The sequence below is a fragment of the Montipora capricornis genome, chromosome 3, assembly GCF_036669925.1.
Source record: "Montipora capricornis isolate CH-2021 chromosome 3, ASM3666992v2, whole genome shotgun sequence".
NCBI classification, from domain to species: Eukaryota; Metazoa; Cnidaria; class Anthozoa; order Scleractinia; family Acroporidae; genus Montipora; species Montipora capricornis.
In genome coordinates, this window is record NC_090885.1 from 14,671,277 (window position 1) to 14,691,276 (window position 20,000).

The 20,000-nt window shown below is 39.6% G+C and overlaps 1 protein-coding gene and 1 pseudogene across 3 annotated transcripts in view; one reads left to right on the forward strand and one right to left on the reverse strand.

The window, feature by feature from the left end:
- The first annotated feature begins 11,405 nt into the window (after positions 1-11,405).
- LOC138042330 (histamine H2 receptor-like) lies at positions 11,406-14,317 on the forward strand (annotated as a pseudogene).
- LOC138042331 (CUE domain-containing protein 2-B-like) overlaps positions 13,556-20,000 on the reverse strand; it is a 20,518-nt gene continuing 14,073 nt past the window's right edge. For all 3 annotated transcript variants that reach the window (XM_068888184.1, XM_068888185.1, XM_068888186.1), the window contains 2 exons: positions 19,596-19,656; positions 13,556-16,105 (listed from right to left, as the gene is read on the reverse strand). In XM_068888184.1, the coding sequence (XP_068744285.1) occupies positions 15,959-16,105; positions 19,596-19,656 (208 nt within the window). In that variant the 3' untranslated portion in view covers positions 13,556-15,958. The remainder of the gene's footprint in view (positions 16,106-19,595; positions 19,657-20,000) is intronic.

Sequence of the window (20,000 nt, forward strand, 5' to 3'; positions counted from 1 at the left end):
GTCAGATTTTGAACACAACTGGCCCGGGTTCCTCGACGCATGGTTAGCCCTAACCAGCGTTAAATACCATGGACACAGGTTTTGATACCTCTTAACCAAAGGTTAGCGCTAACCAGGCTTCGAGCAACCGGTCCCAAGTGTATACAGTGGTTGCGGTCGCATTAGGGAGTGAACACTAGTGTTAAATCAAGTTCTATTGTTCAGTTTTCCCCTAGGGATTCAAATCACCACAGAGTTGACACAAAAGTAGTGTCAAGACCAGTGTTACATTGTGTTTCTCTCAATAGGCCATTTTACAGTTGTTTGCTCAGCGACCAAGCCTATGAATGGCTGCGAGGTTGCCGGTGACCTTGCATTGATATAGACCTCACTGCTTTTATCATGTAAATTGTGTTGTTGTAACGCTAATTAGTCCATATTAACATTACAAAAGCATGAAGGTTTGTATCAAAAAAAGGGTCACCGGCAGCCTCGCTTCCATTGTTAGGCCTGGTAACTTAGCCACAACTGTAAAATGGTCTATTGTGACCACAACCAGTGTAGATGGTTTGCAACCAATCCCTTGATAACAGTGATGTAAAATACAATTGCTAGTGAACGAACAAAAGGAGCTAATGAAAGGTCTTTTGTTTTCGTCCAACAAGGCGGCGATGACGTTTCACTTATGTTTGAGGTAACAAGTCGCCACGCAGTCCTCAAATTTTAATGGTGCGCATGTAAAATTAATTTGCCATCCTTCCGAACAAGGCATCGATGTTGTAATTGTCGCCGTTTCGTGGTGACAATTTCTGAACATCCAACGTCATTGCATAGTTTGTTTGGCAAAGACTGACCGGATCACTTGAATGTTCTACATTGAAATGGAGAGCTTAATTAACGGTGTAGGTCCTTAGCTCCTAACCTAACCCGGGAAGGGTGGGGGGGGGGGGACTCTTACAAAAATTGGGTGAGGGTGTGCGGCCCGCTTCTTGAAACCCTTTTCCTATTTTAGAGAAATAAAATGTACGATATTCCCTACCCTGTTTCAGACCTTAAACCAAATGAAGTTTTAAGATGAAGTATTATCCTCCATTTAGATTACTCTGTCCCAGGACTTGTGGTAGCAGATAAAAAGAAAACTAGACCCTCCGTGAGGGTACACTGGGTTGCCTGTGGTACGTGCAGCGTTCCAGACAATTTTTTTCAAGTTGGGGGGTCATTAAGACCATTTAAGGCGTGACCAAGAAGTCATACCAGCAGAAACCCTTTGGCTCACAGGCCTCCTCACACGATCGTTCGACGAAACAGATCTGTCCTTGCGTAATATGTAGCTCTAACAGTGCACGATATTGTTTGGGTATTGTCTATCAATGTAGTGCCATGGTAGAGGTCTTGAGTAAATAGCCTTAGAAGACATGTGGTTACTAGCAACGTACTGACAAAGACAACAGACAAGACAACAGAGACTTTATTTTAACAATAGTGAAAAAGGCCTTTGTAGCCCGCAGTTAGCAGAGCTATTCTAGGCGGGCTACTAAAACTGACACTGTATAATTAATAAGCTCGCACACACACACACACACACATTAAATAAATAAATAAACAAGTAAATAATAACAAATAATATAAATAATTGTTATAACTAATCCTGATACATATAAATTGAGTTAGCCTGAACTCAGAAAGATTGAAGAAAATAAATGGGAAGTGAGAAACATTGGCTTCTGATAATTTTCAAGCTCCCTGACAACTTCTTTTCACCACAAGTTTAAGCCTGCCCTCTGAGCATCTGACAGCCTTGTAATACTTAATTTACTACAGTTAATCCCTATCCGGCGGGGTTAGTATCTGGATGGGTGACCTAAAACATATACTCCTTCGTAAACCAGAAGCATTGGACCGAAAATACTATTAACGCTAGCAAATGCGAACTCAGCATGCAAGGTACCGGCTTTGTTAGCTTGCTTTATGCAAAAACAAATATTGATGCAAAAGTAAATAAATATTGATACACAATTTTTAGAAAATGCAGAAGGAAGTTTCCAGGACGGTCGCTCGAGAATAACATATTTACGACATGATAACATTAATTTTGAACCGTGAATATAGAATATAAAAAGTTACGATCAGCGACAAACATTTTGGGAGCTTTTTGCTACGTTCAATTTTGTTATTGTACTTTTGGCTGCACAAATAAATCGCAAAATCGAAAGTGACATCCCCGGAATTCAGCGGGCGCCGTGATTAAGTTACCGCGGCATGTTTACTCGCCAAACAATGAAGCATCTATGTCAAATGATGGCAAGATACCGGGTTTTCGTAAGTTTCTTTTTCTGTCAAGTGTTATAAAGTTTGACAATAAATGAGCGAATTCAAAACAAAGATCACAATCGCCCACCATTGTTTCTGCAAAGTCAAAAATTTACTCTCCAAGACGAGGTTATTTATCACCAGATAATTCCATCATTTTGGAAATAGTAGCTACTTTACTATTCATCGACGTCACAATTTTTTGCTGATTTTGGGGCTCATTTTGTAGAAACTCAAGCACGCTTCAAACAGACCTGTTTATTTTCGTGAACCTTACCTGCTTACAGGGCAATACTAAAAATATCGTCCCGTATCACATTTCAACCTTAAGCTCGAAAATTCAATACACATGATATTATAATTCACAAAGAGAGAAAATATCACAGAATCCTTTTCCAGCGAAACATTTTATTGAAACAAACAACATAAGATGCACTAAAACTCCATTCGCGTTGCAATGACTTTCGACGCCATTGCTGGTTAACGAGAATAACAAACTCACGAGGCAGAATGTATATTTATATTTAATTAAGTTAGCCCAACCTCATTTTGACAAGAAAATGCTTTACTATTGCCATAAAAACTATCTAGTTAAGCTTGCATATCATAAAACATAATGAATTCATAAAGGCCACCTTTTCCATTGAACATTTTTTTGAAACAAACAACATATTTGCTATTAGAGGCAAAACCCCCTTCTATTTCATTACATGCGTGAAGAGAAGAAACTCAATCGTGTCAAATATGCGCAATATTGCAACAAACTAAATTTCAGAATCAAACCGTTTACATGAAGAACCATTTCCTTGAATAATGCAGCACAAAATACACGACAAGCTTTCTTTCAAATAATTCTTGGCTGTCACATTTCCAATTATTTTTTTTTTACCTGAAGACTGTGCAGAGTTGATCACAGATCCACTTAAGGTGTTCGATTTGTTCTCTGTCTTCAATTGTGTTGAACCCATAAGTTACCAGAGAATTTTCCATTTGGTTTCAGTGACATAACAGCACACTTGGTAAAATATTATTTTAGAAATACAGCTCACTTTGATTTCGGCTCGACGGGCGATAGATTGTTGTCGAAGTCAAATTACTCGTCGCTTTTGAGATTCCAGGTTTTGGTTTTTCACCGCCTGCCTAGTTTATCCAACTTACTTTCCATTATTGAGCTCCATAAGGGTATATTTTGTTTAAGGATCCACTAAAACGCCATTCGCGTTACATGACTTTCGACGCCATTGCAGGCTAAGTTGATGATTCTATACTGTGTCCACCAGAGAAATCTACGCATTTCCACTACCCCCTCGATCCCAAGAAAATACACGCAGAAGGCTCTATGCACAAAGACACCACTTACCAGGGGAGTGACAGGCAAGACTTTTACCGACACGGAAAAAAAAATAATAAAACGAACAAATCCCGCCCACTTTCCGGCTGGGATTGCCATACCGGCAACCCAGTAAAAATAAAACAAACAAATGAAACGCAGACCCCGACTGGGTTTGCCTTACTGGCAAATGTAAAAGTAGTCCCTGGACAGGATTTGTATCCGGAGCCCCCACTTTGAAGGAACTGTTTTTATCCACTTAACCAACCACTTAAGTTCAACTGAATGGAAAGTGTGCCGATAATTTACGAAAACTAATTAGTATATATGTAAACTCATTGCTGAATAATGGTTAAGTCTAAGGCTTGATTTTAAAATGGTTAGCATACTCTTGAAGTTTGGAAACCGACATTTTTCACTGTGTAAGCGTTCTTCTTAGCGGGACCGGTGTTAATACACGTTTACAGCGGCATTTGGAAGAAAAAATTGACAGTAAAAAAAAATAGGATCCTCGCAGTTAGTGGTAGTCTCGTGCTTAAATGGAGGGGTTATTAATCCAACATTTCCAGGTTCGAGTCCTGCGAGTCCAGACTATCAAGCTGTCAGTGTCTAAAATGAACGATAACACTTACTTGGAGTAGCCTGCTTGCCGGGGTGAGCGTCATTTGGAATAGACGAGATTGACATTTCCGCTTTTACTTCAGTTACATGAAGTTAACTCTATACCAGAAATTTTCACGTCAATTTAATTTGAAAGAGCACGCTTTTAAGTTTCAAGATTTCAAAAGAACTTAAAGGTGGAGAAGTATGCCGAACCTGGACCATGAGCGACATTTGCATCATTGATAACCACTACACTATCGAAGCAAGCCGATGATCAAATGCGAGTTTTCATAGCATTTCAATGGATACCCATCACCAAAATTGAACGCTAACCGGTTTAAAATGGGTGTTAGACCTACCGCACGCTCTTCCAATATGGCGTCTAATACGTGTTTCGTGGCGACATCTACCTCCTTCAAGCAGGCTACACTTGGAGCAAATTGACAATTAAGAATAAATTCAAATCAATTGAGGGAGAGAGTTGGTTGCAAAAGCGGATGCCGTGATGTTCTTTGACCCGGCAACCGAAAGTGAGCAGTTCCTCTATAAGGAAGATATCGTTGACGTCACCTATTGACATTAATGCTTTTTTAGTTCATTTATGGACACTGTGGATGAAACATTAGGGCCGTTTATACGAGAGAAAATAAGCCGCGGCTTGCATAAGATGCGAACACCCCGCATAAATGGTACAAAATCTACGTTCACGGCTTTCTCAAGCCGCGACTTATCCTGGCCTAGGAGTTTTTACTCCTATAAATAGTTCCTTTCGCGTATTATGTACGCCACGGCTTCTTTTCTGTCGTGTAAACGGCCCTAATGTGATGAAACAGATGTAAACAGAATTTGCGGTGGTGATTTCATGGTTCACATCACCTCCCAGAAAAAATTGAAATTGACTGCCAAGGAGTTGATCAGGTACAAATGTGCCAAGACAACAAATATTGTATATAGGCTTATGTAGTCTAACAAATAACATTATATCATTAGTCTTCTTCTGGGAAAATTGGCGACATCCCGATTTCGTGGAACGGACACGAACACAAAATTACAACAACATGCACAGGCTGAGAAGCCGAGACGTTCGCGGGGGTGAATCGAGTCGGCTGGTATTTTTTTTAAAAGGTCACAGGTCATTGTTTTTCCAATACAGAAAGTATCCTAAACATTCATAAAAGCTAACCTTACAGTGTAGGCCTAAAAACTTTTGTTTAGGCCTACAGTAACTGGGCCTAAGGTTAGCCTTTATGCACGTTAAGGGTACTTTCTGTATTGGTACAACAATGACCTGAGACCAGTGACGTGTGACGTGTGACCTGTAAAAAATACCAGCCGGAATCGAGTTCAAGTATTCATTTTTCAGAGTCCAGTCGAAGCTAAATTCAAGCAGCGAGGGTTTATGAGCTAAGTTCACAGTTCATTTATCATAGTATGTTTCCCTCACTCCAACAAATTTGCACCGAAGTGGGCAAGAATCCCTTTCTCAGGACACTGAATATGAGCAAAATTAAACAAGCAACATCGAAAAAACAGGAGATGTGACGTGATAAATAACAAAGCAGCTTTTGCATTATAACGTCGTCTAAAAGTGAGAAATCTTGACTTTGCAAAAGCAATGGTCAACCTTAACAACAAAATAAATCGTGAAATAAAATTAATTTAGCAAAAATACACGTGGCATTCTGGCCTTGAGCACATGCGAGCTTTGAGCGGAGTCCAAATGCCCGCTAACTGCGCCGTTAAGGACGGTGTCTACTATTGTTATTACGCATACGTTCTGCGCATCTCGAATTACTCGGATTTCCTATCGGCGGTGCTTATTAATACAGGGATATTTTTGCGCGGTTCAAAACTATGCGGAGAAAGCAGCACTCAGCAAGAGCTCTTGGTATCCCAAGAGAAAATTGGGGGCAACCATGCATTTTTCAGAGATAATTAAGCCTCAATTGGCAAAGAACGCCATACATTCCTTTGTATTTTAAAGCTTTTTACAAATATCGTTGATTAATTATCTTCGAAAAATGTGTGGTTACTCCCAATTTTCATTTTGGATTTCAGTAACACTTGTTAAGATCTGCGTTTCCCGCATATTCAGGAAACCGCGCAAAAATACCTTTGAATTAGTAGGCACCGCCCTTAATGATTCCATCGCCATTCCTCCCAACACAGGAATCAAAAACGTAAAAAGAAGTTTAGAAAGTAGCCTTTAACAACCAAACACAACAGTGAAATCAAGTAAAGAAAAATAAGTAAAAGAAATATAAGATTAGATGTCTTCGTTACGGGGACTTCGCAGTCGTCTCCCATCCAAGTACTTATCCCATCCGGGGATTAACTTTAGTAGGAACTTAGACTAGCATCAAATCATTGTGGTATGTGATAGGCCAAGTCAATGGCATTTGCGAAATCGACAACAAAGTAAATATATTCCCCCTAGTACATGAATTAAAAACGTGAAAAGAATATCATTTTAAAAAACCTGAATTAAGCCGCCAAATAGAAAGTTAAAAAAAAAAAAACAGGAGATAAGTTGTTTTCGTCACGGAGACCTTGAAGAGGTCTCCCATTCAAGAACTGACTCCACCCGAATCGGGCTTAAATTAGACCACTAACTTCCACAAAAAATAGGTACGCATTGCGTACGTGTGGTAGTGTAGTAACTTGACAGAGTGCTTTATTCCATAACTGTCAACTGAGCTGCAGTGCTGGAAATAATTTTTCTTTATTCAGAGGACATATGTCCTTTCAAATCTTCCTTTTGGTCGGACATTTGACAAATTGGACCGGACATAATTTATTGACTGACAACACCTTGAAGAAGACTCAAGATGTGCTGGTGACATGTTCGGTCATCGTGTCCGATCATAATGTGAAATTGGCCGGACATTTTCAAAATTTGGTCGGACAATATCTGATGACAGACTGTTATTTCCAACACTGGAGCTGCGTTTCGTTTTCCAGGAGATTCAAGTTGTCTTTACGTAATATGTAGCTCCAACAGTACACAAAATTGTTTTGGTATCCTAAATCATTATAGTGCTATGGACGATATCTTAGGTAAATAGGCCCCCTTAGAAGACATGTAGTTACTAGTAAAATACTAAACCCAGAAAGACTGAAGAAAATAGAAGGGAATCGAGAAATATTGGTCCAGGCAAACATGAAGTTTGCCTCAACTTTGTTTTCACAGCAAGTTTAAGGGTGTACTCTGCGCGTCTGACAGCTTTCCACAACAAACTTTCACTGAAGTTAACCCTAGTCCGGCGGGGTTAGTATTTGGATGGGCGGAGACCTCAAAATATACGACTTCGGTCAGAAACATAGCACCAAAAATTCTATTTTAACGCTCAAAAATGCGAACTAAGCAAGGTACAGATTTTGCTGGCCTGCTTTATGCAAAACATATGTTGATGCAAAAGTAAATAAATATTGATACACAGTTTTTATATTAGGAAGTGCAGAAGGAAGTTTTTAAGAAGTGTTGATCGAGAAAAATATAGATTGCCATCAGCCACATAATTTGCGACATGCAAACAACATAGATTTCGTGTCACGAATACAAGTTACCATCAGCGGAAAACACTTTGGGAGATTTTTCCAAGGTTCAAGTTACATGTACCATGCGTGTTACTACCAACTCAAGAAAAAAAGTATACATTCTGTGACAAAATGACAGCAAGACACCGGGTTTTCGTTTTTGTTAGTTTGCTTTTTTTTTCTGTCAAGTGCTATAAAGTTTGACAATAAATGTGCGAATTCAACACAAAGATCACAATCGCCTAACTCTTGAGGTTGACCATTGTTTTTGCAAGTCAACAATTCATTCTACTAGACGAAGTTATTTATCACCACGTAATTCTATCGTTTTGAAAATAGAAGCTGCTTTGTTATTTATCAGCGTCATAAATTCTTGCCGATTTTGAGGCTCAAGCACACTTCCAACAGACCTGGACTTACACTCACTCACTTTTACAACCCGGTGACAAGTGTGTAGTGCACTTATAACGTACACCACCACAAAAAATCGTTGGCTACAATTGCCGAAAAATCGCACACAGTACGCATGGACAGCGAAACGTTAAAGTTAAGTGGAAATCTCAGTTTACCGCCAATGTTTACACAAGGAACGCTATGATTGGTTGGGAGTTGACATCAAACCCATGATTAGCCACACATGATTAGCGATTTCGCGTAGCCATCAACCCCGGTGGAAAAAAGCTTCTAACATTCACCAAACTGCCTGCTACACAGGCTAACAGAAGAATAAAATACATACTCAATAACAAGATTGCTTCTATAGTTTGTGCTTTTTCGATGAGATGGGCTTCCCGAGCTTTCTTGAAAGAGTCACGTTGATAGATGAGTTTTTCGATAGGAATGAGTAACATACGACTGTGTGAATGGCAGTTGTTGCTAAGAAAGTGTTCTGAGACTGCGATCTGGATATAACTACTAGTAGGACTGATAAAAGGGAGTCCGTGTTCATTAAAACGGTCTTTAAAGTGCACCTAACCCCAAAATATTTTTTTCGCTAAAATTAATCTTTGCACTGTTCGAAACGCATTGCAGCCATTTTTTCCTTTTTCTAATAAATCCTGCCATTTTATAGGCTTCGAAAGTTGCGAAAATCCAAGCATCTTTTGTTCACGACCGAGTTAGAAGGGGAGAGGGTCTATTCCTGTTTTTACATCACAATCTACTTTGCATGCATTTTTACAAAGAGTTAATGCAATGTAAATCAGTATGTGACGTCAAAGCGGGAATAGACCCACTTCCCTTCTGACTCGGTCGTGAACAAAAGATGCTTGGATTTTCGCAACTTTCGAAGCCTATAAAATGGCAGGATTTGTTAGAAAAAGGAAAAAATGGCCGCAATGCGTTTCGAACAGGTGCAAAGATTTATTTTAGCGAAAAAAATATTTTGGGGTTAGGTGCACTTTAAGGCGACGTTTGATTTCCCCGATGTACTAAGACTACATAATTTACACGGAATCATGCGAATAACATTGAAAGTTTTTCCAAGTAATGTGTGATTTGATTTCATGGTCTTTTCTCGTGGAATAAAGTGCATTCATTACGGCCCTGTTCTATATAGGGGCAAGTGGCGCAGCTGTTTCTGTTGCACCGAAAAGAACCGGGAGAATTATTATTGAAAGGTGTTTTAGTTAATTGGGTTCTAATGCGAATGTCACTAACACTTTTACAACGGCGGTAAGCCACTAAAGGAAGCGTTTTGAAAACGTTTTTGCAACGATATGATGAGTTAAGTATGTTGGAGTATTTGTGAATGACGCTATTGAGGTTAGGTCGTGGTTTCAGTTTGTCTTGTCATTGTCAGTCCGGGGAATGTCAGAGGTCCGCTGTATTTGGGTTTAGAGGAAGAAAACTGAGTAGAAACTTAGAGTAGCATCAAATGCTATGGGATAGGTCAAGTGAATGATATTTTCGAAAACAAAATATAAATTCATTCCGAATTTTACCCGTAGTTGTTGTTAGCTGTAACTGGACAATTTGTGTTAACTGTTTAGGCATCCCACGGATACGCCCTTGTAGGCGTCTTGTTTTTTCATGACACTACCACATAATTATTAACGTTGCTAGGCATCTTTTCTCGATTAGAAACATGTAATGTTTAAGCTTCCTAACGTCATGTCCAATAAAAGGGAACGAAATAATTGATTTATTAAGTTTTAATCAATCCTCAACGTTTGAAAATTTCGCGTTCGTCACAACAGTTGCTGCTGAGAAGCACTCCGGGATATCATACGGTATATGAGCTGATAGTTGAAATAAGGTGAGTTAATCAGAATCCAAGAAGCGCAAGAGCCGAGCTTTAAGAAGTGATATCAATTACATGTAACAGCAACTCTTGGCATTAAGTGAGGATACTGAATCGAATTTAGCAGGTGTAAACTCGCCTTATGGCTTTGAGACGCGATTCGGTGTACTATAAATAGGAACAGATTACTGACTTTACAAGGTCACCCATATTTCATTGTAAGTGCTAACAGACAATTTAGTGCATTCAAGAAAGAAAAGTAAATATCACCCCCGGAAGAATCTTAGCAAATTTCATCGTCTTTCATTTAATTGTCAAGTTTCATTAAAATACAAAAGGTATGCTTTCATTAGCAAGTTGCAAAAATGAAGATAAGCAGACCATTTCAATTTGCAAGTGGGAGGTTTTCCGTCAAAGAAAAACGACCATAAGGTGATCACCTTGGCTATTACACCAGCAAATGGCTAATCAGGAAAAGCCTCAGAAGTAAATTATGCTGCGTGAAACATCCGTCATCAATAAACAATCCACGATATTTTAAAAGTTTTATCGGCGTGAAGTGTGATTCGCTGTATTGATTGGCTGTTTGGTTTATAAACGCCGGAAGGCAGTAAGAAGAACATCTTAAAGCAAGTTCTCAGCGAGATATTCCACGCCCAATAAGCCGAGAAAGCTGTTTAACCATGTAAAATAAAATAAATCAACGAAAATTTCCCATGGAAGTGACAGGGCGCAAGTAAACCTTAGATTGATAATTGCAGCAGGAAATTATTCGCGCATCAGAACGTGTTTCGTGCATATCCACTGAGAAAAAGAACACCAAGAAAATTAATACCTTGAATACGTGAGAGTACATATGTTACTTTTGCAGACATGCATAAATAACTTCCGGGAGAAATTTCTCCTTCAAATTGGCAAAAGACAGGCACTCGCTGCTATTAATGAAAAAACGAGCTACTCGTCTTTAAATTTGACCTAAAAAAGTCTAAACAACTCCATGTGTGATTGCTTTATGGGGAAAAAATCAATCTTCTTTTAATTTCTGAAAATACGAAACATCCGGGCTTGACTAAAACAAGAAAAGGCTAATTAATTTTAATTAATGGTGGGACAAAGTACGATTCGCTTTAAGAGATTTTACAAAGACAAAGTATAAATTAACATATCAGCCAGGCATGATTGTTGCGGACGATTTTATAGAACGTTCCTTTGATATTCGATGGACATTATTACAAAATAAACCCATGCTGAAGTACTACTAGTTTTTCACAGAGAAAACACTTGACTCTTTGTTCATGGATCCATGTCACTCTTGTCTTATCGACAATTTTTTTGACAAGGTTTTAGAGCTGTAACTGTCACTCCTTCGTCAACGGCTGAACGGATGACACGAACGTGGTAAATAATAGCTGCAAAGCCGATATTAATACTTTGCCGTTTTGTTGTCATCGCCGGTTAGCAGATTATGAGATTTCATTCATGCCTCACTGGTTGTGGACCAGCGGCAGTGGACAAACGCTGTGACGAGCTTTTGCTCACTGCCAAATCAACAAACAGAGTAAATAAATGTCGATTTACAGTAAAGAGAGATTAGGAAATAGACCCCTGTCCAAACTGAGCTCGTGCCTGGTGGGAGGGATTTAAGCAGCACCTGTAGATACAATACTCTCTTGTCGGCGAAGATTGTAAGGAAAAAAATAGCGGTGAATACACGGTCGTTCACTGACTTTCCAATTCTGTTTTCTTATAGGTTCTAGAACAACAACGATATCGCGGCAGGAGGCATGCATTGAAGATATGAGAGCGAGCAGTGTCATTGTAAGCGTGTTGTCACTGGTTGTGTTAATAGCAAACGGAGCGGTTTGTATTCTAGTGTGCCTAAACAGGAATTTAAGGACCTATACAAACGGATTTATCGTCTCGCTTGCCACGTCCGACATTCTCGTCGGCATTACGCTTTTTATGCATTACGCCCTTGATTTCGAAGAACCTGTGACATTGAACATTCTGTACACAACTGCTTTGGTGGCGAGCGTGGCCAACGTAACCGCGGTAACTTTCGACCGCCATTTAGCTTGCACGCAGCCGTTCACATACGAAAACATCATTTCCAGGTACTTCATAAAAATCGTAGTATTCTGTTGGATAGCGGCCGTGACAGCTGCCCTTCTTCCCCTCAGCTGGACCAACAATGAAACCTTAGCAGCTCTGGCCTTACAGATTTACCAAATCTGTATTCTAACACTAGGCATCGCCGCTCCTTTGTGTGGATCTTCATGTGCTACGTTCAGATCTTCCGCCAGGTTTCCAAAATTGTCAAGCGAGAACGAAAAATCGCCAAGTCGGTGGGGGAACCAAGTCTTTCGTGGGAGCGAGGAAAAAAAGTTTGCTCCGAAGCCAAAATCGCCAAAATATTCTGTGTGATAGCAGCAATGTTTATCTTGAGTTGGTTGCCTATCATTTGGACAACTTTGGTGTATGCTATTGGCCGACCTCGCCTTTTGCCAAAGGCGATGTACGACATATCTCCATTTACGTTAGCGCTCGGATCTATTGTTAATCCAATACTCTACTCCTTGAAAAAGTCAGATTTTAAGCACGAATGTAAGAAAATGTGTTGCTATATTTCACTACCGCGAATTACATTCAATAGGGACAATCTGCCAACTCTGCACAGTAACCGCACCTTTACTCTCGCCACAAGTATCACAAAATATCCTTCTACAGTGGAACTGCAATTAGTGGAACGAAGGAATAGTTTACAAAACAATGATAACAGCACGAGCGATTTATTCACACAAACTAAAAATAATCGTTGATTTAATGTAATTTTTTAAAACGCATCTGTACAAGTTATCCTTTGAAACCAGTGGAATGCGAATTTCATCATATAAATAAAACCAAGATGCTGTAAAAGTGAAAATCATAATCGCCACGGGCTCGGCTTCACAAGTCAAGAAATAGCTTTTTCAAACTCCTGACGAAATACATTGCACACAAACTTACATTTGAGTACATGTTTAAGAAACCTAGTTTGATCCATAAGCTTTAAATTGTGCACTAGAATTCAACTCTCTCCGTTGATTTTTGCGGATTTATCTAGTTTAAAAAATGGTGATCTTATGTACATTAGAGTTAATCGTTTATTTAACGTAAGCCTATAGCTCGTGGACAATATTTATCCAAAATGTCCATGTTTGTAAATTACAGAAAGTGTTAATTTTGACTCCAGGTCTCTCCTCACGCTACAGTTTTTTTCTTGAATATGGGAGAAGCGAGACCACACCGAGTCTCAGGACTGAAATAAATAACGCCACGTATCAAAAAATGGGACTTATTTAACAGGTGTCGCTTTCACAAATCAAAGACACCGTTAAAGTGGATCTTTTGATTGAAAACGTTTCTATTTTTTTTTTTTTTTTTTTTTTTTTTCATTTTGGATATCTTATTTAATTTTGATGCTAGTATCAACAGAAAGGTTTCGTAAACGCATGCAACTGACATGTTTTGTTATGAGAATAATGAACAATATAAATTTAAATTTTTAAAACAGTTCAGTTAAAATTGTTTTTAATAAAGATATCTCGTTCGTCCTAAAATTAAAAAGCAAAGATACACAACTCAAAAATTGGTCGACCGATAAAATTAAGTAAAAAAAAAAAGGCCGGCCGGTTAAAAGTATATTAAGAACAAAAATATATTTTACCCCTATACAATGAATTGACTGAGTAAATTAAAACCAAAGCTTTCTTGCCTGATTCGTTCACTTTAAACGCATTTATACTTTTAGTTTCAAATATTCTTCCGAGGGAAAAATGGTCTTAAATATACATGTACTTGCATTTGAATGACAAAGGAGATACACTCTGTACGACAGCTGTTCTCTTTCAAAGTAAAGACAACAGAACGCAAACACAGTTTAATAGTGAAAGGGTGCCAAACGCCTTTCAAGCAGAAAATTAAAAATCAATATAAGAATCGAAAAGTCAGTACCGCTCATCAAAGCAAGCAAAGAAAGGATATCAATTTAAACTGTAAGGCAACAACAGAGATTGAGCGTGTATATCGATTTCGAGAACACTTATGTGCCTTTGAATTTATGAATTGTACACATACAGTGCAAAAGAATAGAATGCTGTTGATATAAGCAAAAGACGCATAAATATGCCTGTAAGAATAAGTCGTGTAATTTACGGATAAAATGGAATCAAATTTAGAGGACGTTACCCACGCGTGATATTAACATCGTAAAATAACTCAATAATTACAACCTAAAATCCATTTAACGGCAATAAATGAAAGGTTTAAGTCATATACTATCTTCATTATGTCTTTCCACAAATAGATGTTCTCAGCGGTAGGAACACCCTTTCACTATGGTTGTGACTTTGGTTAAATATTTTCACTTTAAAGGGGGCTTTCTTGATAAGAAGTAAAAAAAACGACTACAGGGCAAATGACGTACAGCCAAAACAATCACTGCCCGTTTTATGCGAAATTACCGAGAAAATTTATGACTTAAGGCGTGGCCAAACGCTCGCAACGTTTCAACGCAACATCTTGCAACAGAAAGAAAGAAAGAAAGATCTGATCTGCTAATCGCCCTTTCTCGCAGTCGGAGACTGAATTACTAAGGGCGCAGCTCAACGAGGTCGGGCCGAAGGAGCTGTGCTGCCGGCTAGGCGCTCGGCCCCTGAACACGACCCATATTTGACCTCGGAGCACGGCACCACAGCCTGATGGAATAGGCCGGGAGTCGATTTTGAGTCGCAACATTGTTGGGCACAACAACACCCTGTTGCGATATGTTGCGTGCGTTTGGCCAGTCCATTCACGATATGTTGCGTGCGTTTGGCCAGTCCATTCAACACATGCCGGAACATCATGCAACAACGTTGCAAGATGTTGCGTTGGTTGCGAGACAGTTTGGCCAGGCCTTTATACTTTGTTAGCACCACAGGTTGCTCAGTTATTCTTATTGCAGGTAACTGAGCCTTTTCCTGATCGAAAAATGCCAAAACTGCTACCGCGTTGGTGTCTTGTTTTGACACGACGACATTTTGCAAAACCTCGTAATAAAATGACGACGGTAATAATAATAATTAGTCATAATAATAATAATAATAATAATAATAATAATAATTATTATTATTATTATTATTATTATTATTATTATTAAATAATAATTTTTAAATAATAATAATTTTTTTCATTTTTAAAACCTTTTGAATGAAATTTCACTTTTTTATTGGCCTTGAAAGACGGGAAAGGTGGTCGTACTTTGATCAATAACCGAGCAATGAAGGGAAATGGGGTCGATACCGGGTTGACGTCACAAACTGCTATGCATTTAAACGTCAACCCGCTATCGAATTCATTCCCCTTCATTGCTAGGTTATTGATCAAAGTATGACAACTTTTCCCTTCTATCAAAGCCAACAAAAGGGTGAATTTCAATCAAAAGTTCCTAAAAACAACACTATGTATTTGGGATAATTCCGGAAAATGCATTCAGTGGAAATGTGATTTTAAGGTGATGAGCACTTAATACGAAGTTTAAGCACGAAACGTTTTTGAGCCGCGGACGGCAACCGTCATTATCACCGTTATATTGCTAAGTATCTTTCCTCCATTAGATATGATTAGGTAAAAAATCTGGGAGACGCTACTGTCCTGATATGCGAAATGTTCATTTCCGGTTACCGTCCGCGGCTCAAAAACGTCGCGTGCTTAAAGTCTCTACTATCTGATAGAGACGTTGTGAAGCTACGTCGTAGTTATGGGTGGTGGGTGGAATATTTCCCTGCTTCCCCCACAACCGAGTAAGGCGTTCAACCTAAATTACTGTGGAGATGGTAGCACATTACCATGATTTAAATCCATTTAACTCAGTCCTATGAGCGTTTCCCAGACTTTCACGAGTGCCCAGTTTCCAAGTCTCACAAGTGCGTGTTTCCTTAATGAAACCGATACTTGCGCGCAGGTCTCAGGTTCACGTACGTTTTCTTCATGTCCTCAGATTCCTCTGTTTTGACCAACGAAAATCGCTCACCTTTGGTGCTCACAACTTGATTGTCTCGATACCGAAAAGGTTTCTTGTTTTCCTGTAGTTGGGGAAAAACGGAAAACGTGCATTTCTGCGAAATTAATCGGATACCTTTAAATGCCTTGTTTATAGTGGGAAGTGCACTTAGCTATCAAGCTAGTTCACAGGTACCCCACTTTAAGAAACTGAAAATTAAAGTGCCCCTGGGCGTTTTCCATTTACCAAGAAATTCCGGAAATTCCGGTTGGGATGTAAATGGGACACACGTTTTTGGTTCGTTCCACTGGAAAATTTCCGGAATAAACGGAACTTCTGAAAAGGTAGTCCTGTTTTCCCGTTGGAAACTTTCCGATGGAAATGTGTGTTCCATTTACAACTTTTGAAAGGTCTTACCACTTCCAGGCTATTTACGGCCACATTTTTAAATTTTGGCGCGTAAAATCGCAATCACTGGGTGGCGAACGGACCTAAGTTAAATGGAACACGTTTTTCACCCGATGGAAATTTCCACCGAAATTTCCGGAAATTTTTTGTAAATGGAAAACGCCCCCTGTGACCAAGAAATCAATTTTCATTTTTCTTTGGATTTCAAAACTATGTTAAGTACACTAAGCGACCAAACTTTTAAGCCTTGATTTCAAAAAGACACCTGTTTATTTTAACTGGAATTTTCTAATTTAATGGTCCGCCAGCACTAAATTTAAGTTCTTGAGAGAGCTGGATCGAGGACAAAATGGCGTCAAAGGCTCACTAGGATCTTTTTCATCGTTTTACCGATTCGTTTGGGACACTAACAGCCGCCTGACGTCGCTGGCAGCGCTTCGATTGCGCGGCCATCAGATTAAAACCTTTGCCCTTGAATTCTACTGTGGATCTGTGGCGTGGGAACATTTTAACAACGAATATTTGACTCTATTTGGTGGACTCCTAAAAAATCAGTGTTCAACCTTGTAATTTTACTCTCATCAGTGACAACCGAGGAACTGATAATGGTTCAATTCGTGTAGAATCTGGAAAAAAAACCAAACAGGAAGGAAGCGACGCCAATGGCAATAAGGTCAGGCTTTTTAATTGAGAATTTCTTTTCAGGTCTTTTACCGGGATTCCCATACAAATACTTATATTTTTGTTGGCTTTCCATCAAGCTGAGCTTGGGACGCCTGTGCATTCACACACTGAAGTTTTAAGCTAGTGAGCTTTGACGTCACTTTTCCCTGGATCCAACTCTCTGAGGTCCAATTGATCAGTTCTGAACGTATGTAATGGCGGACCGTGAAATCCAAAACTTACACTCAAAGTTAACGGAATTCGGATAAAACTCAAGGCTCAAATTTTTTGCAAGTCAGGTGTTATGGATACACGCAACTGATTAGAATGTAATGTGAAGTGCTACTAGGTTTCTAACCCGTATGAATCATGTGAGCGTTAGCCCTACTAAAGGAAATGGGCCCACACAAGGACAGAGAAAAAGTCTGACTAGGGTGGGAATTGAACCCACGACCTTCGGGTTAGATCAACGCCGCTCTACCGACTGAGCTACAAGGTCAGACGGGAGTAGGCCGTGCGAACCGATGATGTTAAAGTCACGGCAATGTACATGTACAAGTACCAGGAAGGATTACGTTTTTGCAACCGTTGGCCGTGTAGCACTTATATGTCAACAGGCTTAACTGATTAGAGTGAAATGTGAAGTGCTAGTTTTCTACCCCATATGAACCATGTGAGCGTTAGCCCTACTAATGGAAATGGGCCCACACAAGGACAGAGAAAAACTCTGACCAGGGTGGGAATTGAACCCACGACCTTCGGGTTAGATCACCGCCGCTCTACCGACTGAGCTACATGTAAGTGCTACACGGCCAACGTTTACAAAAACGTAATCTTTCCTCGTTATGGATATACATACAATTCAAAATCTGCAAAAATTAAAAATTTACAGAAACTGCATACAAATCTGGTACGTTTATATGGGGCTGGGCCTTACAATATTATCATGTCACATTAGATAAGAACCACCAACGATATGGTTCAGCGGAAGGTGCACCGGCCTTTCCTACGGGAGATTGCGGGTTTCGAACCCCTCAGGTTCTTTAACTAACTGAAGAGAAAGTGCTTCCTTTGTAATCCATCTGCAAATGGTGAGACAACCATTTCCCTTCAGGGTTTTCAAATTTAGCCGGCGCCCGGCGCAAGTCACCGGCTACTTCAAGCATTTGCGTCGGGTACTTTTCGTATTCCAAATTTTACTAACTACACAATTCTGTTTCACCAAATCATAATCTGATTTTTTCGAAGAAATAAAGGAATGCGGACTGATGAACAGTGCGGCTATTACATATACCTTTTGATCTTCGAAGCGAGAGCTTTTTTTAGCGGGAAAGTCTGCTCGTGTTCACGGACTCTCATTTGAACGTGCATGTATCGGCGCAGCAGCAGATTTGTTCTCACGTGAAAGTTGCAACATGAAGCGGAGGCAGCAAACAATGTTGTCTTTTCTGTCAAGTGCGGAGAAGTCTCGAAGAGAAATAGGTAACAATAATTTTAGGAATAAGAGTTAACGAATATTACGTGTTGTTGCAGTTCACTGTTCTGAAAGTGACGATAAAACAATATGCCGAGGCTGAAATGACCACAGTATCTGTAGCTGTAGCGGCATCCGCGTGTTGAATGAGAAGGCAGTCTTTCTCGTGAAATGTTACTCATTATGGTCTTGACTGCACCAAATGTATTTTCAAGAAAAGACTGAAAGAAGTCATAACAAAAAAAGCCTTCCACAGCGCAAGTGTTTTGAAATTCAGACAAACGAAACTGCGAATTGCAGCGAATCGAAGTAGAAAGGAAACAAAACCTCTGACGTTGTTATGATAATACTTCATGTATGTAAAAGGAAATATATCAACGGAAGCCGCTTTATGGCAATATTTCGTTATTCCGTTGATTCATCTGCAGGCTGCTGTCATCACGATGAGATAGTGCTCCGGCTACTTTACAATTTCCTCCTGCTACTTTTTTTTAATTTGAAAACCCTGCCCTTTCAATAGTTGAGCACAAAGACTCACTTCGAAACCGAGACAAATAGCAACTCAGAAATGACCTATTTTGTGGGACACTGCATGAAGGACCCACACACTACTTGAGAACAGTAAGCCAAATGACTTTGAATATTTGCGAAATGATTTCAATAAACGGGAAGTTATTGTGTTGCTTAACGTTTCATATCCGTTGTCGTCGTCCTTGCTTTGGTTCTCTAAAGTCCCTTAACTTTCTCACCGCCGTTGAAGTGCGTAACTAGGATTTTTCCGATCATCCCCTATAGCTCAGTGGTAGAGCTTCCGAACTAGCAATCGGAATGTCGTGGATTCGTCTCCTGCAAAATAGCACTCGGATTACTCCGATCACCCTCTATAGCTCAGTGGTAGAGCATCCGAACTAGCAATCGCAAGGTCGTGGGTTCGACTCCTGTACTGAGAGCATTCGGTTTTTTTCCGAGTATCCTCAAGTCACTATCGAAAAAATATCATCTCTTGAATATCGTTTATGTTAATTACCTGATTATCAAGTCTTGGGTGATGCGTTTTTTCATCTTGCTTAAGGTCAACATACCCATATCTACGAAATAATTAAGTAACTAAAAGATGTGCAATAAATTGGTACAATGTACGGACGCCACTCAAAGAAATTTAGCGATGACTGAAGGTGTCCGGGAAAGCATATACACGTCAAAAGGTTGGGTTGTTAACAGGTTTATGAAGACATATGTAAAAGAATTCTCAAATTTCTCCCTCAGGCCCCAGTTGTTCAAATGTGGATAACGCTATGCACCGGATAAATCACTATCCATTGGATAGCGCAATTGGTTTCGCTCTGACTAATACCCACTGGATAGACTTCTCCGCCCGGATAGCGATATCCATCGTTTGAACAACTGGGGCCTGTGGCCTGTTTCTCAAAAG